This window comes from Ahaetulla prasina, chromosome 5, assembly GCF_028640845.1.
Source record: "Ahaetulla prasina isolate Xishuangbanna chromosome 5, ASM2864084v1, whole genome shotgun sequence".
Lineage (NCBI taxonomy): Eukaryota > Metazoa > Chordata > Lepidosauria > Squamata > Colubridae > Ahaetulla > Ahaetulla prasina.
This window is the reverse complement of record NC_080543.1, coordinates 29,126,117-29,142,617: the sequence shown is the minus strand read 5'-3', so window position 1 is coordinate 29,142,617 and position 16,501 is coordinate 29,126,117. Positions and strand designations below refer to the sequence as shown.

Below are 16,501 nucleotides of genomic sequence, written 5' to 3'. Positions count from 1 at the left end.
ATAAAGCTTGGAAAAAAACACAACGATTTGTGTTTGGGGAAGGAAATCCCTCACTTCAGGCAGCATGCAAAGATCTGACAACTGTTCTCTGACATGAGTGGTTGCAGTGGGTAACAGGATGAAGGACGGGAGAAAAAAAAAGGCACTTGGGATATTGGGAGCAGTTGAGACATTGGCAGTGGGTGATGGGAGGGAAGGGAAAGCATTGGGAAGTCTAAGGGGATTGACTGATGGATGGGATTTGCTGCTCTGGGAGCTGCTTAAAAGAGAAGAGAGAGAGGTGGAGATGCACATCAGCCTACTTCTTGTAAAAATGGTTCTCAAGTTATAAGCTGTTTCCAAAAAGCCAGTAAGCGCAGGTTGCCTCTCCTTTATAAAAGAGATGAACTTCCCCTCTTTTATACATAATCCTCATGAGAAAGAAGAGCTCTTTTCACTCAGTTTCTCTCTCTCTCTCTCTCACACACACACACGTTTCTGATTTGAAAGTTTGGTATTCACCAGAATTCTTTTTATTTCAGCCTCCTTAATAATTGTATGAATTTGAAGTCAAACGTGTTGGAATTACATGATTACTGTAATCAGCCCAGGTTGCTGTAACCAGCCCAGTTTCAGCCCAGGTTGCTGCCTGAAGCCTGGCATCTGCCTCATGAAATCAAGCAAGGATTTCTCTGGGTATTGATCACCCCAAACCTGGAACAACAAATATACTTGGGGATTTATGTCTGCTGACCTGTATTTATTTATATATTTATTTGAATTTATTAGCCTCCCAGCTCCATTGAACTAAACTGTACTGGTTGCCCCGAAATAGCCTGGCAAAACAAGAATGTAATAATTTCTTCTGGGTTTGAAAGAAAAGATATTCTCCTTTTTGTGCATACCTCTAAATGTAAATTCAATAAGTCAACAGTTAAATGCCAGAAAGAAATAACGATGAAGAGATGAACATAAGTTAGGAGAAAATGCAATTGATTGCTTTGATTAAAATTGCTTTGATTAGAGTGAGAATTAAAGGTTTAAGGCAGTCTTTTCAAGGCATTGACATCAAATCATGCTTATGAATCTGGGGGGTACAGAGAATAGGCACACCTGTCACTGAGATAAACAAATGAATGCATAAGCTTGTATAACCTAAAATGCATAACCTAAAATGTGTAACTTCCCTACATGTTAATATACACGGAAATACAAAAAAGTACATGCCACAAATATATAGTCATATATTTATATACCCAGGTTTTTACACAAACAGCCCCTGTCTTACAGATTTCTTGAAGCCTGAGAAAGCAAGTAACGCTTCTCAATAGTCACTTAAAACATCTGAATATTCAGGAAAATGCTCAGCTACCTCTCCATCTCTCAAATAGTTAGAAGGAAAAAGGACTAAGTTCTGCAGCACTTAGCAACAGGGGCTAGCTACATCAGTGGTAGTCAACCTGGTCCCTGTTGCCCACTAGTGGGCGTTCCAGCTTTCATGGTGGGCGGTAGGGGTTTTGTCCGATACTGAAGCACTTTCCTTTTTTTTAATTTAATTGACTTTTTAAAAAAATTTCATAGCATTATTTAAAAACATTTTCATTAGGTTTTCATAAAATTCCCCGTGACAAATTAAATTTCTGAAAATATTCTATTTGTATTGTCCGCACATAAGTTTAGTTCACGTTATGTAACTGAAACTAAATGGCGCTATAATGCGACCACCGCAAATAAAAGAGCCTCATCCCAGAATAGCTTGCGCATCTCCCCCCACACCACCCAGCTGTAACAGACAGGCAGAGCTGGTAGCCGGTGTCCCACCCCAAACCCAATCCATGATGCGCAAGAGGCATGCGCAGACGATGATACATGGCGCATTACTGTGGAACCGGTGGGCGGTTAGAAAATTTTACTACTAACAGAGATACAAAAGTGGGTGGTATAAAAAGGTTGACTATCCCTGGGCTACATGAAAGGAATCTTGAGATCTTTGTAACCGAATCTCTTTTTCCTTGCAAAAAATTTGCGAGGAAATTTATGTGATAACTTCATAAGAATCTTCTATTCCGCTGCACTTTGTACCATTGGCAGTAAAGCAAGACATTTCTAGAACCTCTGCTCAAAAATAAGAATAAAGTTATGGGATCATTTTTTTCCCTTCTTGAGAAGAGGGAGAAACTCGCTATCCTACTGGGATGGGCAGCAGTGCTGTGGTAGTTTTGATCTGGTGGCAAAGGAAGCAAAACTGAGGGAAGTGGGGTTTCTGGGGTACATAGCAGTGACCTGGTGAGTTGTGTTTCTGATTGAAAATTAAGGGGAATGTTTGATCTAGCAGAATTGTAAAATTCACTTTATGTTCTAAACCTTCCAGCTCTGCTGGTGAAATCAAACAATAAGCAAACGGGCAGTCCTATCCAGTTGGTCATATGAGGTGTATAAAACAGGAATGATGCAGATCTTAGCCTGGCTCAGCCCTTGTATTAGAGTGACTTGAGTTTTATTCAGTTTAATTTGCCTTGCGCAAAGAATACCAGAAATCAACAGTTCCCCTCCAGATTGTCTTTTGTTTATACCAACAGCAGTTTTAACCACTCTACTTTAAACTGCACGCTATAATACCTTGCAATTTAATTTTTGAATGGCTTCATATTTATTTGTTTTTCAGGTTCGGCAAGAATTATTAGAAGAATTTGAACAAGTAAAGAGCATTGTTAACACCTTAGAGAGTTTTAAAATAGACAAGCCTACGGATATTCCTGTATCTTATCAAGATGAACATTTTAGAGATCCAATTGTGTGGCCACCTCCTGTTCCAGCTGAGCACAGGTAATTGGGTTTAAATAGGATGGCATGTTTACTTGCAAGCAGTAGCAACTAAATTTTTGAGAGCTAATAGTATAATGATTGAGAAAAGAGCTGTTTTACCTTATTACTCCTTTCCCCTTTTTAAAATGTGAGCATTGACTATAGAATCATGTCAAACATTTGAATTATTATTCATAACCTAGTATACTAGTTAACGTTAAGGTCTGTTCTTTTTCTGTGACTATTGCTGTTAGTATGATGGTTGCTAAAAACGAAACTTCAGTTTTAATTACAGATTTTCATGGAAGACTTTACCAAAATATTATTATTTTCAAAACCATTCTAACCACAATTCCTAGATTCCAGTATGCTGGACTATTGAAAACCTTAATTTAGTTTGGAGTTCACACATAATTGTAGCTAAGTTTCATTAATTACAGTTTGATGCGATGCCTGAATTGAGCTTCTGGTCCAATTCTTTCTTGTAACTGTTGTTATCAGACTGTATTGCTAACTCCCCAGCCTTATTTTTTTTCATCTTTCTACTTTTTTTCCCTAGCATCTGTCTCTATCTCTATAATTTTCCCGATTTCCTAGTTCCTGCTCCATTTTTTGAGATGTGTATGTAGTTTTTCAATGTCTTCACTTAGTTTTTATCATCATCATCTGCACAGCAATGAAAATGGATGAAAGGGTATGCTATGTGGATACAAAGAACTGTGTAGCTGTGAGGTAGCATACCCTCCACCCCAAAGTGTAGCCTGGTTCCTTAGAAATCAAGACATGCAATTTGAACATTAGCTTTCTCCAGTGTTGAGAAAGTGTTGAGCAGCTTTCCTCACTTGTGGCAGTTTTCAAAACTCATAAGAGTTTTCAGTAGTGGCTATGCTGTTTTGAAATTCTGGATATAGTATATATGCAAGGGTGGGTTCTACTTACGTTTACTACCGGTTCACAATGGGTCCCCGTGCGCTCGCTTTGCTCGCTCACGCGTGCTTGTGCATGCGCAGACGCTTCCTGATGACATCTGGGTAAGTGGGTGGAGCCTCCCACCAGTTTTACTAACGGTTCTTGTGAACCGGTCCAAACCGGGGGCAACACACCACTGTATATATGTATCTGGAGGACACTGTGTTGGAAAGGCTGAAATTGATTAGCAGTACAAGATGGAAATAATTTTACTCATCTTAGCAGTTTCTTATGTGCTTTCTTCACGTGACACAGAGTCCCACCTCAGATAAAACGACCCAATCGAGAAGTGAAACCTCTGCGGAGAGAATTGCCAGGATTACAACGGGGACCTGTGGGCAGAGCTCAACCAATATCAAAAAATGAAAAACCTGCTAGTAGTCGAGAGAGGGAATCTAAAGGAAAAGGGAAAGATGAAAAGGTAAGGGTCTAGAGCAGAGGTTTCTAACTTATATCCTGCGGCACCCTGAAGGCATTTTCTGTAACTCACAAGAATGCTTTATAAGGGAAAGAATAAGCCATACAGGCTTATGTTTTTTGACTGGTGAGGTCAAGGTCAACAGAAGGAGGCATTGCTCTCTGCCCATTTTTTGTGATAATGACGTGAGGTGAAAGCAGACTAAACAGATGGGCAGCAGACAAGAAAGGAAGGAAAGGAAGGGTGCTACCTTGACTGTAGTCCAGAACAGTAGAAAACGTCACATTCACTATACACACATACAAGAGAGCAACTGTTGGAATTAGGGCAGCAGTTTGCCAGGTTCAGTCACGCGTAGGCGCAGGCACAGATTATAAAGCTATGATCTTCACTGGTTCATTGCAGATACTAAGACCATTGGCTCTAGACTGAGAAGAAATTGGGACTGTGCTCTCAGAATGGGTAAGCCAAGAAATATCTGCACTCTTGGTCCTGGATTTAGGTGGTGTCACAGACAAGGCAAGGGGTAGAGCCAGCTCTTTATAGCTACTATCTTATCATCATCCCAATATGCTATATTTAATTTATAAATAGTCCAGAAACAAGTGAGATAGAGTCCTTCCTTCCTTCCTTCCTTCCTTCCTTCCTTCCTTCCTTCCTTCCTTCCTTCCTTCCTTCCTTCCCTCCCTCCCCTAATAATGTATTTCCCAAAGTTGGTTGGATTTGGTCTTGCATGTAGTAGGCATTTATGTTTTGAAAGTAACTCAAAGGAAATACAGTCCTCAGAAGAAGAAGAAAGTATTACCCAGAAAATAATTCAATTCTATTTTGATTAAGCTGGGCATATCTAAACAACTCCTGTGTGCTACTTATTCTGTCACTCCCACAATGGTCATCTGGCCTTCAGATCTTTCAAATTTTCATTTTTTATGAAAGATAATATTGGAAATCCCTTGTATTTATGATGGCTGGTTACTGGTTTTGGTTCATCCCACAACTACAGTTCATCAAATTAATCTGAGTAGAAGCCAGGTAATTGTTTAAGAGAAGAAAAATAAATATAGATGAATACTTAGTGTTTCTAACTCCTTTATCCAGGGAAAGAAGATCCCCCAGGATGGTGGTGGTGACAGTGAAATTCAGAAATTTGATGGAACAGGATATGATAAAGATCTGGTTGAAGCTCTTGAGAGAGATATTGTATCAAGAAATCTAAGTATTCATTGGTATAGTAATTCTTCTGTAAAATGAGATATATTAATATTTATTGTGGATACATATCCAGAAGATGTTAACATTTGGGCAATGATTGTATTTATTTTGTAGTAACTGCTGATATTAAGAAAAACTCAAGATTTGTTGCACATTAAAGATTAATGGTTTTGTAAAGCTTGATGGATTAGTCCAAATGCAGAACAATAAACAGAGAGTATAATACATAAGAACAACTATTTCTTACATATCTGGGGTTATTTTGGATAACACTTTGGATATCTTATATCTTATAGGAGTACTTTTCCTGTTTTAAAAGGATAGAATAATCTTTCATAGATGTATAATATTTAAAATAGCAAATTATTGTCAAGGGAAGATCAAACAGGAATAGTCTTTTATCAGCTAAAATCCTTTGGGCAGTTTGTATATTGAGTATGCTATTCTGAAAATCTTGCCTTCTGAATAAGGGAAGCATGCATAATAGAATTTTGAGATTTGAAAAACTGATAATTACCAATAATTTTCCATATCATTTACATAAAAGTGTGATGATGTTAAATTTTAAATGTATTATTGCATATTCTTTTATGAACGATTGTGCTGTTAGAAGCTGTTTATAGAGCTATAAATATCTACTTGGAGAAATCTGCAAGTTACAGACATCATATTGGAGATACTTTAGCCTTAAAGCATTATAGCTCTTCACAAGGCATCCATAATAGTACAATAATTACTGTTAAGTCTAGATGAGATCATAAATGTGTGAAACTGAAAAAGGGTTGAAAATAAGATTTCCAGAAATATCTTTAATTCTCACGTTATTTTAGCAGCCATTGTGTTTCTATCTAAGTTAGCAGGTGAGCTATGTGAGCACCTAAAAACTTTTTCTTTCATTATCATTTCCCATATTATTCATTTTCTCTGTGGATCACAGGGAACTGGACTTTGTCGTATTTTAAGGAACTGCCTGAAAAGTAGCAATTCTGTCATTTGAATTTCTGAACATGATCCAGGTTTCCTCCTATTCATTTTGCCTGTCCCTAAAATAACAATGTCATCTTAATTGTCTTTAATCTGCAAAACCATTGCTGGTTTATTTTACTCATATATTGGGTCCTGGGCTGCAGAGGTATGCAGTTTTCCTGTCCTTGACTAAAATAATTAATATACCAAAATGGAATTGTTAAAAGACTAAGGCAGTGATGGCTAATCTGTGTGCGCAAATTCACATGTGCAAATGCGTGCGTGTGAGCCCAACCCCCCCAAATGCAATGCCTGTGCGGGCCCTGTGCATACACGCATGGCCCCTCGCATGTGCCCCGTGTGAGCAGGGGGGCATGCATGAGCGGGAGCCCACATATGAGCGGAGGCACGCACATGCACGGGGGTGGGGCATGTGTAGGGGGCTGTGCGTGCATGTGCAAAGTGTGTGTGTGGGCAGGGTGCATGCACAGGGGGCACACACACATTGCATTTTGGGGGTTCACTCACCCGAACCCACAAAATGCAATGCAGGTGTGACCCTGCATGCAAGCACCCTCCCCGGCGTGCATGCAGAGTCCCGATGACCAGTTGGCTGGCGGGAGGCGTGCGTGCACGTGCGGCAGAGCTGAACTGGGGCGACGGCTTGTGTGCCCACAGAGACGGTGCTGCGTGCCACCTATGGCATGCATGCCATAGGTTCGCCATCACAGCCCTAGAATTTGGAGACGGTAGCCAAATCTAGAAAGCAGACATGAAGTAAGTCCAGACAATGCCGGCTGGCGGCCCCCAGAGGAAGATCCTTCTCTGTGGGGGCCCCCACTCTTTGGAATGAACTCCCCCCTGGTTTACGTCAAATTCCTGACCTTCGGACTTTTCGCCGCGAACTGAAAACATATCTGTTTGTTCGTGCGGGGCTTTCTTAAATTGTTTAGTTTTAAATTCTAAATTTTTATCTGTTTTTAATTGGGGTTTTTAGATTCTTAATTATTCTAATTTCGGCCATATTGTATAATAAGTTTTTTAATTGTATTTTAACTGTATATTGCTTTTTTTTTTATCCTGGCTGTACACCGCCCTGAGTCCTTCGGGAGAAGGGCGGTTTATAAATCTAATAAATAATAATAATAATAATAATAATAATATGGCAGATCCATATCAGACTAGAATTATTCATTCCAATTCTGTTACAGCAGAAAAGCTTCTTGAGCTAATTGTGAGTGCTATTTTGCTTACGAAGCACACTTCATGTCTAAATAGTACCATGAACAAAAGGCTCATTACAGACACTCATTAAAATGTGCAACAATGCTGAAAAGCTTTTTAGGTGTTGCCTTGATAATCATGTTTTCAAGAAACCTATTTTTAAACTGAACATTCTGTTCCGCGATTAGCTGCAAGTCATTTTCCGCATGTCTTTTAAATGGAAGGTCATTTTTCAGAACACTGAATTGTGCTAGCATCCTGTGCAAGAACTTGTCATTATATATTTTATCAATGAAGTGCAAGCATTTAACATTTATTTATATATTTGTTGTTGGGAAAAAAAAGGTATATTATCTTTCTAAAACTGAGTTTTATTTTCCATAGGGATGATATCGCAGATTTAGAAGAAGCCAAAAAATTATTAAGAGAAGCAGTTGTTCTTCCACTGTGGATGCCAGATTTTTTCAAAGGAATCAGAAGACCTTGGAAAGTAAGAACACTCTAGCTATTATACGTGTCCTTATATAAATATACTCATGTATAACATTGTATACATTCAAACATTTTCTCTTGCAAAAAATCTATCAATTTGGGGGTATATATTAAATGTAATCTTTAGTATTACTTTAAAAAAAAGGAAATGAAATATTCTGAATAGAGAGTCCTTGACTCCACAGATCCCAAAAAAGGGCGTTACGATCTGGATCTGAAATTCTGATTCTTCCCTCCCCATAGCCATGTATTCCTATTTCGAGCACTCGGCAACTGGCTCACGTTTATGGTTGTTTGCAGTGTCCTGTCATCAAATGACCTTCATTTATATATATTTTTTTGCTGGAAAACGGTGTTTATTTCTGGTTTCCAACAAAATAAAGCAAAACACCTATTGCAGATAATGAGTTTGCCACATATTCTCTAGATGACCATGCTGATTCACTTAAGGACCACTGGAAAAATTGTTTGTAAAATTAAGTTGGTCAATTAATGACCCACCACACTTAAAACCATAGTTCCGAGCTTGATTATGGTTATAAGTCGAGGAGTACCACTTTTGATACAAATAATTGAATCTACTTAGTATGATCAGATGATGCTAAACCATCGTAGAAGATCTGTTTGAGGCTCTTGTTCTTCCTGTACAGGACATAAGGCTAGAATTTTGTTCATTTATTTATTTGCTGTGCTTATTTCATTCTAGTTACTTCTGACTCTGATCATCATGCAGGTCCTCTGTAAATCAGGTTAAAACTAATAAAATTCCAATACAAAAGTCAGAATATGTCTATAGATATAAACTCTGGAAATGTCAGTTACACTGAACAAATACTTCAAAACCAGAGGGAATAACATTAGGATTTCCCAACTTTCAAGGTCTGCTGGAAAAGCCGCGTTTTAATGCCCTTCCTAAAAAACTAAAACTATATTTTTTTTTCTTTTTTTATTTCGGGGGGAATGATATAGAAGTGGAGCAGCAATTGACTAAACTCACTTCTATGATGTTTTTTTGGTGACATTCCCAGAATGTAGATACAGAGATATTATTGGATGGGTAGATACACAGGTAGTCCCAAAGATACCTGGTTCTGAGCTATGAAGGCTTTAAAGGTGCCAACCAGAACCTGAAATTGCATATAAAATTGAATCCTAAAGTAGTGGGCTTATATGACTAAATTAAGGTGTCCCCATGACTACTCAAGTTGCTGCATTCTTAATCATCTGTCGCTTCCAAATGTTCTTTAAGAATAGCTCATGTAAAGTGCTTGTACAGGTCCAAGCAAGAGATGACCAACCATGAGTGAAGAAGTCTTGATTACTACACATAATGGAGCTGTGTGATGGCCCGGGCAGAAGTTATATGATAAGGTCACCAGATTGGCTATTTCTAAGATAGCATCAGATTATCTTGTTGCTGTAACAGCTTCTCCATTGCCATTTATCTAGCAAATCTCATTCAGTGGATTTCTTCCAAGTAAAATGTCCTATGCCCTTCCCCCAAACCATTTCTAAAATAAGTATCTTTATTGAAGATGATTTGCAAGCTTTTACTGATAAAATTGCTCACTTTTGATTTTATTTGGGGGGTACAAATTTGTAGAGGTGATTGACATTATGGGACATGCTATGGCTCAATGTTTTTATTTGGAACAAGTTCACTATCTGTCTTGTGTTGAAATGAAGAATATGGTTATTTTTATTCCCATTATTATGAAATGGGAATATGGTTATTATCAAATAGTATTTTTTTAGGAAAAAGATTTTTTTGAAAGCTTTAGTTCTGTGGCTGCATATCCCTCCCCTCACCCTTACGTTTTATTTTAGATTGAATTATTGCTTCACTGAATATCTTTCATTTCAGACAGTGTTAGCCAACTGACCCTGTTTTAGATGTAACTATCATTTATTTTTATTTATTTTATTTATTTATAATTTAATTTCTATACCGCCCTTCTCCCGAAGGACTCAGGGTGGTTTACAGCCATATTTAAAACACAAAATACAAACAGCAAGTTTAAAATATAATTAAAAACAAATATTTAAATAGGCCGAATCAAAACTAAAATGGTCATAAGCCGACATAAAACCCATTTAAAATTACAATTTAAAATTATGCTTAGGCCAGTCCCGCATGATGAAATAATAAAGTCTTAAGTTCACTTTTGAAGGTCCGGAGGTCAGGGAGTTGGCGTAACCCCAGAGGCAGCTCATTCCAAAGGGCCAGTGCCGCCACAGAGAAGGCTCTCCCCCTGGGGGCCGCCAACCGACATTGTTTGGTCGACGGCATCCTGAGAAGGCCCACCCTGTGGGAGCGCACAGGTCGTTGGGAGGCTATCAGTGGCAGAAGGTGGTCTCGTAAATAGCCCGGTCCTAAGCCATGGAGCGCTTTAAAGGTGATAACCAGCACCTTGAATTGCACCCGGAAGGCTACCGGCAGCCAGTGCAGGCCGCGCAGGATAGGTGTTATGTGGGAGCAACGATGTGCTCCTTCTATCACCCACGCAGACGCATTCTGGACTAGCTGGAGCCTCCTGGTGCTCTTCAAGGGGAGCCCCATGTAGAGAGCATTGCAATAGTCCAGGCGGGAAGTAACGAGGGCGTGAGTGACCGTGCGTAAGGAGTCCCGGTCTAGGAAGGGGCGCAACTGGCGAATCAGGCGAAATCATTCATTTCCCAGACACCTGCCAGTCTAATTTTGAGGCTTTTAAAATTACCGTACTGCTTTATTATCTTATTCTGTAATGGGCATTTCCAGCAGGCCGAGCTTCTAGAAATCCCTAATGTATCAGATTGAACACACAGCTGACCTATAAAGTAATCCATTCTACCTCTAGTTAGATAAGCCTATGAGGGTTATTTCGATAAATCTAAGCAAATGGAATTTACCTCCATTTAAGCTTAAATAGTTAGGTAGGCATTTTCTAGGGCTTTTTCCTGTTTTGACTTAAAACAAATGTGGTTGTACTGATATAGTTATAGATCAGGAATGTCAAACTCAAAATCTGGCCTGTGGGACCGGCTTGGAAATATCAAAGGAATGGCCCACAGTGCCTCTAAGGGCCAAAATGGGCCCCAGGGGCCACACTAGGCCCCTCTGCGGCCCATTTTCGGCCAGCAGAGTGCTGTCTCTTCACCCAGGTCTTGTTGAGAGAGAGTGATCCCCCTTGTATCACTGAATTTGCCATCTTTTATCTCAATCTTTTACCTGTGCTTGATTTAATTGTAAATTTTTTGAGGGTCATTGAGAATTGGGTGGTATAACAATTTTATAAATTATTACTAATATTAAGTCCTCCTCTTGGGTGTGTTAGAGGTAATAACAAAGATTGATAGACTGTTGGACAGACAGTTTTTAGAGACATCTGGAGAAATTGTCAGTTCATTTATGCTCTGCTCCTATACAAAAGAGTCAAGCCCCATAGCAGCTGGGGACTCTACATGTCTTTAATCTCTACATTATGGAATTGAGACTATTTGTGCCAGAAAGTAAATCTCCCTTTGTCTGGAATAGCTGTTTTGAATGCAAAGGGGGAGAAATGCATCTTGAGCCTGTGTCAAACACCCACCATGGCCATGCCCACCCCTGACCATGCCCCACCCCATCCCCCATCTCTCTAAGGTCAAACAAAACCCTGGATGAAATCAAGTTTGACACCGTGGATATAGATGATATATTTGATGTATTCTGAATGGAAACTGAAGCACACAGTCTGCATCTAGATCTGTAGGTTTCCTGTATATCATGGTTTTTATGTGCCCAGTTTCTAGTTTTGCCATGATCTGGAAGTGGGCTTGTTTTGTAGATAGATTGAGGCTGAAGACTATTGTGGGATAGAAGCTGTTGAAATAATTAAGGAATTTAACAAGATACTCATTTTTAGAGATCCAGAAAATTAAATGTCATCAAGGAATCACAAATAAAGGATAATTTTGAGGGATAAGAATTGAGAAAGTGTTGTTCTAAGTAGCTATGAATATGTTTGACGATCTGGGAGCCATGCATGTGTCTACAGCTTTGCCAGTAATCTGCAGTTACATGTTATGGCAAAGGTGAAGTTATGAGTGAGTACAAGGGCGTACAGTCCAGCAAAAAGCATGTTGTGTTTTGTGTTGTTTTGATGTGAATTATGATATAGACACACATCTATGTGGGTTTTTTTTTTAGTGATCTGCAGTTGTATGCTTTCCCAGGATATGGGAAATATTAAATATCTTGAATTGTTTCTTGCTTATGTCTGAAGTGGAGGAAAAAATCTTCAGTGTTTGCACAGAATAGTATATTTTGTATGAATTCTTAAACTTCATGCAAGAATTCAGCATAAATTCTTCTGCTTGGCTGAGCATATGACTGGATAGATGTTCTGGTAGGTCTGTGGAACCTTCCCATTACAGTGAATGGTTGTTTATTTATTTATTTATTTATTTATTTATTTATTTCGATTTTTATACCGCCCTTCTCCCGGAGGACTCAGGGCGGTGTACAGCCAAGTAAAAATTCAATATATAAACATTAAAAAAAGTTAAAAAGAAATATTATAATGTGGCCGAAATTTTTAAACCATTTAAAATCTTAAAACATAAATACCCCAATAAAATTTCAATCCAGTCCCGCTTGAATAAATAGGTGCGTTTTCAGCTCACGCCGAAAGGTCCGAAGATCAGGCAATTGACGTAAACCGGGGGGAAGTTCATTCCAGAGCGTAGGAGCTCCAACAGAGAAGGCCCTTCCCCTGGGGGCCGCCAGCCGACATTGCTTGGCGGACGGCACCCTGAGAAGGCCCTCTCTGTGTATAGATACTTGGAAATTTTTTCCCCTTATTTTTCTTCCAGAAGGCAAGATCTGTGGTATAGGTTTATTGCCTTGATTTGGCAAAGTCCTGATGTAGATAGGGATCCAGGGTAGAGATAGCATTGGTAGTTAACTTTTATTTGTTGTGAAGGATACTGGTTTAGGAGTTTTTTAGGAGCATACAACATTTCAAGGGACATGGTGGGTTAGGGCTAAGACGCTGAGCTTGTTGATCAAAAGGTCAGCAGTTTAGCGGTTCGAATCCCTAGTGAGCTCCCGTTACTTGTCCCAGTTTCTGCCAACCTAGCAGTTTCAAAGCATGTGAAAAATGCAAGTAGAAAAAAAGGGACCACCTTTGGTGGGAAGGTAACAGCGTTCCGTGTGCCTTTGGCGTTTAGTCATGCCGGCCACATGACCACGGAGACGTCTTCGGATAGCACTGGCTCTTCGACTTTGAAATGGAGATGAGCACCGCCCCCTAGACTCGGGAACGACTAGCACATATGTGCGAGGGGAACCTTTACCTTTACCTTACAACATTTTTTGAAGAGACATGATTTTTGAATAATTGATTTTGTTACATTTATTTTTATAATTAAAAAATAATTTTGAATTATTTTCCCCCCTAAAAAAGTACAATTTTACAAAATTCGTTTGTTTTAGTTTTCATTAGCTTTTTTATTTTGAAAATATGTAAGATGTTAATGGTATAAAGTTCATTTTGATGTCTGGTGTTAATGTGATTATCCTAAAAATACAATTTTTCCTTAGAAATCTTTTGATAGTAATTTTCGGGTGGATAAAAGATATTCAGTAACAGTAGCAAAACTAATGTGTGTATTGTCTTTATTCATTGCTTCCCTTTTATGAAATAATATAATGTCTGTAATTAAGAACCTGGTTTTACACAGAAGCAGTTAACCTTTGCTTCATGAATTATATGTGACTTTTTAACGGCTCTGAATATGCATTGATGAAAAAAATAAAAGATCATGAAATGCTCATTCTAAGCATTCATGAGTCACATTTCACAACAGATCAAGATGGAAAATTTACCGTGCACAGTCAGAACAGCAAAACTTTAAGGATTATGGTTAGAGCACTAGGCAGAAGGACAAATGGAATTAGCTCTTTGAGATTGACCAGATAAAGAAATAGATACCTCAGAGATTTAAGGAATATATCCAAGTTTTTCTATATCTCATTTTATAGAAACAAAATCAAGATGGGATTAGTTTGAGTTTCTTTCACACACTTATTTCAGTCTCTAGAGTGTGCAGTCTCTTTTTCAAGTCCTTCCTTAATGGCTTTATTCTTTCTTCCCCCATCAATGGCTCTTTCAAGGAAAGAAGCAACTTAGAACTAAGGAGACATTTCCTGACAGTTAGAACAATTAGTAAGTTGAACAACATGCCTGCAGAAGTTGTAAATGCTCCAACACTGGAAATGTTTAAGAAAATGTTGGATAACCATCTGTCTGACGGTATAGGGTTTCCTGCCTGGGCAGGGGGTTGGACTAGAAGGCCTCCAAGGTCCCTTCCAACTCTGTTGTTATTATTGTTATTATTAAATTATAAATTCTTTACAAGTTGGGTGCAAAAGAACAAGTGAAGTTTAAATCGTGAGTTTTAACTTTTGGAACTATTGGGTATATTTGGAATTTTTCAAAATCTTTTGTGGGTACCTCACAAAATTATTAGTATGGTGGGTTTGCTCATAAAACAGACATTTAGCAAAAGATAAATCTTCCTCTCAAGATATTCTCAAGATATGCACTCCTTTTTTTTGGCAACCACCAGCTATTTAAAAGAAGTCCAAACAGAACAATAAAATCAGATGATCTGTGCGGTCTGAAAAGAACTAAGTGTTGCTAGGCACACTGGTGCTATGCTGTGGACTTACCATTTAAGATATATAATTGTGAAGCTTTCCAAGACAGGCACAGACCAGATAGGATTGTCCCAGAAATCTAAACACAGTTAGGAGCTGCCCATTTATTGTAAACCAGGAGTGAAAACTGATACATCAGCTAGTTGCATTCATTCTTCCTCTGGAGGACTCAGTTAAGGCATAGATCTAGTCTGTGGATGACAGAGGGCCTGGAAGACTACATCCTCTACATTTCATCAGAATCCATAACCTCAGAAGAATCTAACTAATGTTGCAAAGTGTTCCCTTGCCTCTAAAACAGACCATGCCCATGAAAAGACAAGCCAAGAGTCAAGGCTGGTTGGGAATGATTAACTTCAAAGGCCTACGTTACCTCCTATTGCTTTCAATTCACCAGGCGTTGAACAGAATAGGCTATAGTTGCTGGGAACTCTCCTGAGCATTTGCTTGAATACATTCTTTTTCATAATACGTATGGCAGATTTTTCATAATCTGCCTGATCGTCTGGATGACAATTTTATTTAGATTATCTAAGCATACCAGTGGGATAAAAGAAATGCTAGCCATATTAAGATCATGTAACAAGTGCTCTGCGGCAAAATGAGGTCAAAATATAACAGCCTGAGTATGATGGGCCAAAGATTACTCATGGTTACTTGATCTTCATAGGTGGAGGCCATGAAATTCCAGCTGTCCTGGTTCTAGCCAGTGCATGCCCCCGTGTTCCCCCACCCCTCGTGCATGCACACGTGACTCCCCTTCCCCGCCCCTTGCACATGAGCATGACTCCTGTGCATGCCTGTGCAACCCTTGCCCCATGCATGCACATGCATCTCCCGCATACGTCCCGCCATGCACGCATGCACAGCAGAGACCCAAAAATCAGCTGGCCGGCAGGAGGCACGCGGGAGCTCGCATGCATGGTGGTACTGAGCTGGGGTGATGGCTTGCGTGCCCGCAGAGAGGGCTCTGCGTGCCACCTGTGGCACGCATGCCATAGGTTTGCCATCACAGTTTTAGGGGCTTAGGGCTAGGCCCCTCCCTTCCTACCAACACCAACTGGCTACATAGGAAGGAGAAGAACCACTGCAAAAATGCCTCTTCCAATCACTGCAGCCAGTCCCGAAAGATACCATGCTGATGCTACTGAAATCACTAAGAGATCCAGGATATACAGAATTTGTAGATAGTCAAGCCTCATAACATCCTTCTTTGAGAAAACCTAAGTCTGAAGATCCACAATCTAAATTATGTTTAGATGAATTTAATTGCACTATGTTGTTATATGCTTGTGGTTTCTTCAGTTGTTTGGATTTTAATTTCAGGGAGTACTTATGGTTGGCCCTCCTGGGACTGGTAAAACCATGCTAGCAAAAGCCGTCGCTACAGAATGTGGAACTACATTTTTCAATGTGTCTTCTTCCACTCTCACATCAAAATATCGAGGCGAATCTGAAAAATTAGTCCGTTTGCTGTTTGAAATGGTAGGTATTGTTGATTCCCTCAGATATTAAACTCTTTATTTGCATAATTTCTTCCTGGCTCCTTTTCTTTGTAAAATGATTTCAGGGCAATCAATATACATTGTAGTGAGTGTATTATATTATAAATGTTCATACTGAATTGGTTTGGAACTGATGGTTTAAATGGACAACATCACCAATTTCCTGTGTATCTATGTCTTAGCTTGATATACTATTTATTTTTGTGCATCTGTAGGACATTCCTTAAATTCACAACTGTTTTGATTTAG

At 39.1% G+C, this 16,501-nt stretch overlaps 1 protein-coding gene across 1 annotated transcript in view; it reads left to right on the top strand.

Moving 5' to 3' along the window:
- KATNAL1 (katanin catalytic subunit A1 like 1) overlaps nucleotides 1–16,501 on the top strand; it is a 45,300-nt gene that overhangs the window by 10,081 nt on the left and 18,718 nt on the right. The window contains exons 3-7 of the mRNA XM_058186597.1: nucleotides 2,645–2,805; nucleotides 4,009–4,174; nucleotides 5,270–5,397; nucleotides 7,958–8,063; nucleotides 16,074–16,232. Coding sequence (XP_058042580.1) covers nucleotides 2,645–2,805; nucleotides 4,009–4,174; nucleotides 5,270–5,397; nucleotides 7,958–8,063; nucleotides 16,074–16,232 — 720 coding nt within the window. The remainder of the gene's footprint in view (nucleotides 1–2,644; nucleotides 2,806–4,008; nucleotides 4,175–5,269; nucleotides 5,398–7,957; nucleotides 8,064–16,073; nucleotides 16,233–16,501) is intronic.